The following is an 8055-nucleotide window of genomic DNA, read 5'->3' as shown; positions in this document are numbered from 1 at the left end:
AATGCCAAGGTCTTAAAAGTTTGACATCTATAGTTTTTTGGCTTGTTAAATAACTCATGAATGATTTTGTTTTGTTGTTTTCTGTTCATTCAAAATTATAAAAGTATTTTTCTGATAATCAGAAAGCTTTCCATCTAAAACTTTTAATGAATAATTCAAGGTTATTAAATTAAGAACTACACATCTACAAGACATATCAAGTAATGTGGCCGTCAATATTCTCCAAAATCAATAAAATGCATTGTCATTACTTTTTTAATAAATAAATCAAAAAACTTAAATGATACACATCAACACAAAAACAAATTATAAAAAAACTAACATATAAATGTTTTAAACATTTCGTCACCTTAAAACAACTTTAGCCATATATGATTAATAAAATCTTTTCTATTTGTAAAATACCTGAATATAAGGAAATCTAGCCTTTTCAGGTTGTACATAGTGCATTAAAACTTGTACGTACCGGATTTAGAAAATCCACCTTTGGAGAGGATCTAACCTAATTTTAAATGAAAACCCAAAAAGAAAAACCATCGTTGACGTGATATACAGCAGCCGCGCATGGAGAAAAAGATAAACAAAGAAAATTAATAGATATTCTCTCTCTCTCTCTCTCTCTCCAAAAGCTTCTGAGCTGTTTTCTTTAGCTCTGAAAAGAAACAACTCACTACTCACAAGCATCTCTTGATTTCTTTAATGCGTTTCTCTCTGTAAAATAGACGAAGAAGAAAAAAAAGAAAACAAACAGTCTTTCTTGCTATCCTACTTCATATCAACAGTAATACCTACGCTTTGTGTTGTGATTTAATCGCAGCTTTCAGCCAAAACACCTCAAGACCAAAGCAAAAAAAGCAACCCTTTTTGTCTTTACCCTTTTTCAAGAAATCTTGATTACAATATGTGAAGCTTTTTCGTTATTGGGTTCGCCGTGATGATTAAATCCCATCTTAGCCAAAAGCAAAAAAAGTATCCCCCTTTTGTCTGTTGATTTGGATTAGGTATGTGATCTGTTGGAATTCGATTGGTGGTAATGTAAATGGGTTCTCTTGAAAATGGAGTGTTACCATTAAAGAGGGATCCGTTACTCAAATCTTCATCTAGAAACGAGAGAAACAATTCATTTGCGCAAAGACCCAGATCGAAATTTGCAAGATTTATGGTTTTAAAGAAGCTGGATTATTTGCAATGGATTTGTGCTGTGGCTGTTTTCATCTTCTTTATGTTCGTGTTTCAAATGTTCTTGCCTCTTTCTAGTGTTGAAAAAGACAGCGGAGATTTCTTGAAACAAAAAGAGGATAATTTTGGAGACGACTTGACGAATTTCTTGAAAGAAATTGGCGGATTGGATTTTGGCGAAGGTGTCAAGTTTGAGCCCACCAAGCTTTTGCTTAAATTCCATAGAGAAAATAGAGGCGTTAATAATGTGTCTTTTGGTACTTCACGAAAAGCAGTGAGATTTGGGCATAGAAAACCTCAGCTTGCTTTTGTGAGTTTTCTTTTTCTCTAATACCAATTTGTTGAGATTCCTCTACTATTGTTGTTTAATTCGTTTTAGTTTTAATTTCCATTAGTTCCATTTTATAGGTTTTCGCAGATCTATTAGTCGATCCACAACAATTGTTGATGCTCACTGTTGCAACTGCTTTAAGAACAATTGGGTACGAAATCGAGGTAATTTTATTGTTCATAAGAATCGAGGATACTTCAATTGCTATGATTTTAGTTTCGTAATGAGAATATTTAGAATAAATTCAAGAAATTTGATGTCTCGAGTCTCAAAACTTATCTTATTCATATGGAAATTGGCTTTCGTTGTTGTTGCTTAATGTTTTGTATACATTTTGTTAGAAATCATCGAACTTTAAAACTTATCAATTTGTTTAAATGGTTTCTTGTAATTTAATCTTTATTCAGGTTTACTCACTTGAAGAGGGACCTGTGCATACAGTTTGGAAAAATATTGGAGTTCATGTCAATATTTTGGAAGCTAATGAGGATAAAAAGTTTATAATTGATTGGCTCAAGTATGTTTCTCTTTTTTAATACATCACATTAATCTTGGGATTTAGTCTCATTTACCGATTTACCCTTTTGCATGTTCTTTGCAGCTATGATGCCATACTTGTGAATTCTCTTGAAGCAAAAGAAGCAATTTCAGGGTAAGTTTAGTTATCATTATTTCATGAATCATGATTGAATGATTTAGTATCTCTCAAACTTTTAAAAATCTTATTAGTTTTATTATTTGTTATAAACTTAATAAATTTAGTTATTACAGCCTTTTGCAGGAACCCTTTAAATCTTTACCACTTATTTGGAGTATCCATGAAAAAACACTTGCTACACGTTACAAAAACTACATCTCAAATGGAAAAATTCAACTGATTGATGATTGGAAAGCTGTCTTTAATCGAGCTACAGTTGTTGTTTTTCCCAATTATGCCCTTCCGGTAACTTTTTAAATTACGCTTTTGCCCTTTCAAGATTTGTATTTAAAAAATACTCACGATAACTTATTTGTTTTTTCTTCATGTTTTTCAGATGTTTTATGCTCCATTTGATGCTGGAAACTACTTTGTTATACCTGGATCTCCTTCTAATGCTTGCAAATTGGATAATTCAACAACTTTTCTTGAAGAAAATTTACGCGTGAATATGAACATTGGGGCCCACGACTTTGTTATAACTATAACAGGAAGTCAATTTTTATATAAAGGATTATGGCTTGAACATGCACTTGTTTTACAAGCTTTATCTCCACTTTTAGCACAGTTTCCTGTTGATGATGATAGTTCAAGTCCTCATCTCAAGATTATAATCTTGAATCAAGATATAACGCGTAATTACAGTTCTGCCATTGGGGTATGAAAGTTAAAAGTTTTTTTTTTGTGTATCCACAAGGGCAAATATGTAATTTTATTCATACTAATGTGAATGATCTTTTATAGGAAATTGCTTCGAATTTGAACTACCCAAGAGGCACTGTGAATCATGCTGTTATTGATGAAGATTTATATAATGTTTTGAGCATCACAGATGTTGTGTTATACGGGTCATTTCTTGAAGAACAATCTTTTCCTGATATTCTAAAAATAGCAATGTGCTTTGAGAAACCAATTATTGCTCCTGATTTATCAATAATCAAGAAACACGTAAGATTTAAAAAAAAAAAACTATCTTTTTTTATTCATTAACTAAAGTTTGATAATGTATTTCAGATTGATGACAAGGTAAACGGATATCTTTTCCAAAAAGAGAATATAAAGGATTTAAGTCAGATTATTCTTCGATTAATATCAAATGGGAGATTATCATCTCTAGCTCACAATATAGCATCAATAGGAAAACACACTGCAAAAGATATGATGGTTTTGGAATCCGTTGAAGGGTATGCTTCATTGATAGAAAATGTTATGAATCTTCCATCTGAAGTTGCATCTCCAAGGGCAGTCTCGGAAATTCCTTCAAAAATCAAAACCGAGTGGCAATGGGGTCTTTTTGAAGACATCCCGGATCGTAAATATGTAAATAGAAGTTCAAGGGTTCATAATTTCTTGAAAAAGGTTGAAAATAAGTGGGATTTAAAAGAGAGTTCTGTTGATATTAGTTTTGATGATACGTTTTTGTATAGTATTTGGGAAGAAGAGAAAAGTATTCAGACAACAATGGCTAGAAAAAGAAGAGAAGATGGTGAGGTAAAGAAAGAACTTCATAAAGATTTTATATTTACCTTTTTGAATATCATGTTTAGAGTTTAGAGTTTAGAGTTTAGATCTCATTTTTGTTGTGAATTTTATATAGTTGAGGGATAGAAGTGAGCAACCAAGGGGAACATGGGAGGAAGTATACAGAAGTGCAAAAAAAGCAGATAGAAATAAGAATGATTTGCATGAGAGAGATGATGGGGAGCTTGAAAGAACAGGTCAACCGTTGTGCATCTATGAACCTTATTTTGGTCAAGGGGCATGGCCTTTTTTACATCATGAGTCACTTTATCGTGGTTTTGGATTGGTGAGTTACTTTACTTTATATAAAAGATTGCAACTTTTTTCTTCTTTTAGAAAACACAAGAAGCTATAGTTGACAACAAGTTGTTCATGTTGATTCTTGCAACAAAAAGATTGAAACTTTTTTCTTCTTTTGGAAAACACAAGAAGCTATAGTTGACAACAAGTTGTTCATGTTGATTCTTGCAACAAAAAGATTGTAACTTTTTTCTTCTTTTAGAAAACACAAGAAACGATAGTTGACAACAAGTTGTGCATATTAATTATTGCAACAAAAAGATTGCTACTTTTTTCTTCTTTTGGAAAACACAAGAAACGATAGTTGACAACAAGTTGTTCATGTTGATTCTTGCAACAAAAAGATTGTAAATAGTCCAACAAGACTCTTAACTTTAGTTAAAATTATGTTATTGAAAAGTCAACAAAAGGTAGAAGATCAAGAACCGATGACATTGATGGACCTTCACGTCTTCCTCTTCTAAGCATGCCATATTACCGTGATGCCCTTGGTGATTTTGGAGCCTTTTTTGCAATTGCTAATCGAATTGATCGTATACACAAGAATGCTTGGATTGGATTTTCATCATGGAGAGCCACTGCTAAGAAGGTATTACACATAAATTTCCATAAAAATCACAACTTTTATGGAAAATGTCATAATTTTTGGGATTAAAAGTAGAGGTTTTGAAAAAAAAAAAAACAGGTTTCTTTGTCAAAGGCTGCTGAGGTGGCGTTATTGGAGGACATTCAAGGGCGTAAACATGGTGATGCTTTATATTTTTGGGTAAGAATGGATAAAGATCCAAGAAATCCAATGCAACAAGATTTTTGGACATTTTGTGATGCTATAAATGCGGGTAATTGCAAGTAAGTAGTAGTCTCTACTCTCTACAATTGTTACATTCTTTTGATGCAAATCTTTTTGACTATTTGTGTAATGTCTAAAATACCCTTGGTACTTGATTTTGTTGAAGGTTTGCATTCTCAGAAGCTTTGAAGAAAATGTATGGGGTGAAGGAGGATAACTCGACTTCTCTTCCTCCAATGCCTATGGATGGAGATTCATGGTCTGTTATGCATAGTTGGTCTATGCCTACCAAATCTTTCTTGGAATTCGTGATGTTTTCAAGGTTTGAATTCTTTTTCTAATTGATTTTTTTTTTTTAAAAAAAAAAAGATTTTTGTTTTTAATAACATGGGATTAATGTTTGATTTGTGTAGAATGTTTGTGGATGCATTGGATGCACAAGTTTATGATGAGCATCATGATAGTGGTCTTTGCTACTTAAGTTTATCCAAGGTGATATTTTCCTTTCATGCAATTTAGTTTATGATTGACTTTTATAGTAAAAATTCTTCAACAAAAAGAATATTATTCCCTTTCTCTAGCATTTTAAGTTTTTCATAAGTACCCCTTTCAAGTTACAAGATTTTTACAAATTTGTCTAGAATCTTTTTTTTTTGTTACAATGACTTTAAAATTTTATTGTTAAATAAATGTAACCAGATAATAATTTGTATAAAAATAGTTTGAGTTAATTATGATATTAATAAAACAGAAGAGTTTATTAGATGAATAATTTTATTCAAAACATATTAAAATGAATATGCAATGGTTTCTCGTTGCTTTTTCAAAATGATGCCTTTTTATCATTAGGAAAGTGAAGCTTGTAACTGAAAAAGTTATTTTTAAAAAATACTTCACCTTTTCATTTTTTCTGTTTTACATCCTTTTCATATTTTGTTTTTTATATGTATTTTTTTATAAAGTTAGAACTTTTGTAACAATTAAATATAAATTGTTTTTCACTTTTATGAAAATATAAATATGTTAGAAAATTCATATCATTTATATGTTTTTTCTTTTACATCTTTTCACTTTATGTTCTTTTATTTTGATAAAAAATATATATAAAAATACAGCATTTTGTAAATTTTAATTATAAACCATTTTTTTTTCAAACTTTATATTTATTTATATGAAAAGAAGACAACATATTTAGAAACATATAATACGCATATATCTATAAATATAATCTAAAATATATTACTTTACATAAAAGCAAAATTCCATTCTCCGATAAAGTCCCAATATTTTGGACAAGTTTACAGTTTAATCCCAACATTTATGTTTCGAACAGAAAAGTCCCGATTATTTTATATTTTGCCAAAATTAACAAAACAGTCCCTTTTTTTCAACAAAAAATGACAGCTTATCGTACAAAATTAGATAATCATGACTTTTCTATTCAAAAAATAAATGTTGGAATTAAATCATTAACTGACCTAAAATATCGGGACTTTATCATAAATTTCCCTACATAAAAAAAAACAAGAATGTTATAAAGTAAAATCGGTGTTCATTATAGTGGATGCTTTTAAGTTTCTGCAAAAAAGTTATTCTTCCAGCAACCCATACGCAGGCCCACACTGCCTACAAGATACTTTAATATTTCAACAACCTCTAAGCTGGCCCACACTGTCTGCAAAATACTTTATTATTTCAACAACCTCTGAGCTGGTCCACACTATCTGCAAGATACTTTATTATTTCAAAACCTCTGACCTGGCTCACACTGTCTGCTAGATACTTTATTATTTCAACAACCTCTGAGCTGACCCACACTGTAAATCAATTTATTTTATTTTTTATTTGCAGGACAAGCATTGCTACTCTCATGTGCTTGAGCTTCTTGTAAACGTATGGGCATACCATAGTGCAAGGCGAATGGTGTACATAGACCCGATGACTGGATCACTTGAAGAACAACATGATTTCAAAAACCGAAGAGGCAAAATGTGGATCAAATGGTTCAATTACAACACCCTAAAAGCCATGGATGAAGATCTTGCAGAAGAAGCCGACTCCTCCGACCACCCTAAACAGCGGTGGTTGTGGCCTAAAACCGGTGAGGTTTTCTGGCAAGGAATGTATGAGAAAGAAAGGAATCAAATGAGAAAACAAAAAGAGAAAAGAAAACAGAAAAGTAAAGATAAGATTCAGAGGATTAGAAATCGGACTCATCAGAAAGCTTTGGGGAAGTATGTCAAACCACCACCTGAAAATCAGACGCTCAATGACCAAAATACCCTTTTGCCAGAAATGAAGCTTCTTAGATAGCACACATGTTTTTTTTTTTTTTTTTTTTTTGGGTACAAGTTGTATAATTCTTTGTGAAAATTTATGATATCTTTCGGTTACCCTTTTTAATATGATGAAGTTTTCTTGTTTTGTGCAAGTTTTTTTTTGTGTATGTAATTATTTCTCTAGGCAAATTGTGGAAAATACACACGTACTTTACTTTTTCTTATTTTATTAATGTATTTTTTTTTTATATCTGTAATAACAAACTTTCATTTTTCAATCCATGATTACAATATGTGAACCCATAATTGCAATGTGTATTTATTCTGCTTCAAATTGCTCATAAAATAGCATTGAAATTGCAATTTGCCATTATTCTTCTTTTCATCTTCAAATCGTACTTTCAAATAGCAATTCATTCATTGTTGAAGTTTTTTTAGACATCAAACAGAGAAACAAACTACACTACAATTATGTCCTTGGAAACAAATCACATAACAACTCTACTTACTTTTAAAATACAAAGCCGATAAAAATGAAAGCAGAACATATTATCAATTTTTCTTAATACATAAACCTATATTGATTGATAAATTAATATTTCTTAACGCATAACGAATCTATACGTTACTAAATAATGTAATAAGGTAATAATTTAATTTAAAAGTATTGGAGAAATGGAACCTTGTGCACACCGATGAGATGCTCTTGAGTTTTGAGTTTTTGTTAATAAATTGAACCAAAGCCAAAATGAAACGCAATTTATATGAATTTTTTTTGTTAAATACGTTGATTAATTAAAAAAAAGAAAAAAAGTTGGAGTATTTGAATGCTTTGCTAAAAATAATTATTCAGAAAAGGAAGAAGGTTTTAGATAAATTCCAGAAGTTCAAAATCTAGCATCCTACTTCTACTTATTTGTATATTATAGCATCCTTGTATTTCTTTTTATTATAATTT

At 30.6% G+C, this 8055-nt stretch overlaps 1 protein-coding gene across 2 annotated transcripts; it reads left to right on the top strand.

Annotated features, from left to right (window-relative positions):
• The first annotated feature begins 575 nt into the window (after nucleotides 1-575).
• LOC145041674 (uncharacterized) lies at nucleotides 576-7249 on the top strand. 2 transcript variants are annotated; one of them, XM_078989818.1, is made up of 14 exons: nucleotides 576-1489; nucleotides 1588-1674; nucleotides 1918-2027; nucleotides 2112-2162; nucleotides 2282-2453; nucleotides 2545-2865; nucleotides 2952-3155; nucleotides 3222-3698; nucleotides 3805-4014; nucleotides 4429-4617; nucleotides 4714-4877; nucleotides 4985-5140; nucleotides 5232-5310; nucleotides 6670-7249. In XM_078989818.1, the coding sequence occupies exons 1-14, from the start codon at nucleotides 1040-1042 to the stop codon at nucleotides 7129-7131; spliced, it is 3132 nt and encodes a 1043-aa protein (XP_078845944.1). In that variant the 5' UTR covers nucleotides 576-1039; the 3' UTR covers nucleotides 7132-7249. The 2 variants fall into 2 exon arrangements, with proteins under 2 accessions (XP_078845944.1, XP_078845945.1); XM_078989819.1 differs by having other exon boundaries at nucleotides 1350-1489; nucleotides 1575-1674.
• The last annotated feature ends 806 nt before the right edge of the window (nucleotides 7250-8055 follow it).

Source organism: Lactuca saligna, chromosome 4 (assembly GCF_052625555.1).
Source record: "Lactuca saligna cultivar CGN05327 chromosome 4, ASM5262555v1, whole genome shotgun sequence".
NCBI classification, from domain to species: domain Eukaryota; kingdom Viridiplantae; phylum Streptophyta; class Magnoliopsida; order Asterales; family Asteraceae; genus Lactuca; species Lactuca saligna.
This window is presented reverse-complemented; position numbering and strand designations above follow the sequence as displayed.

What these genes read in the sequence shown, in the direction of transcription:
- LOC145041674 (XM_078989818.1), top strand. Translation starts at nt 1,040, where the DNA reads ATGGGTTCTCTTGAAAATGGAGTGTTACCATTAAAGAGGGATCCGTTA. An exon ending in CAATTGGGTACGAAATCGAG is followed by an intron (nt 1,675 to 1,917) that starts GTAATTTTATTG and finishes ATCTTTATTCAG; the next exon opens with GTTTACTCACTTGAAGAGGG. An exon ending in GGAGAGCCACTGCTAAGAAG is followed by an intron (nt 4,618 to 4,713) that starts GTATTACACATA and finishes AAAAAAAAACAG; the next exon opens with GTTTCTTTGTCAAAGGCTGC.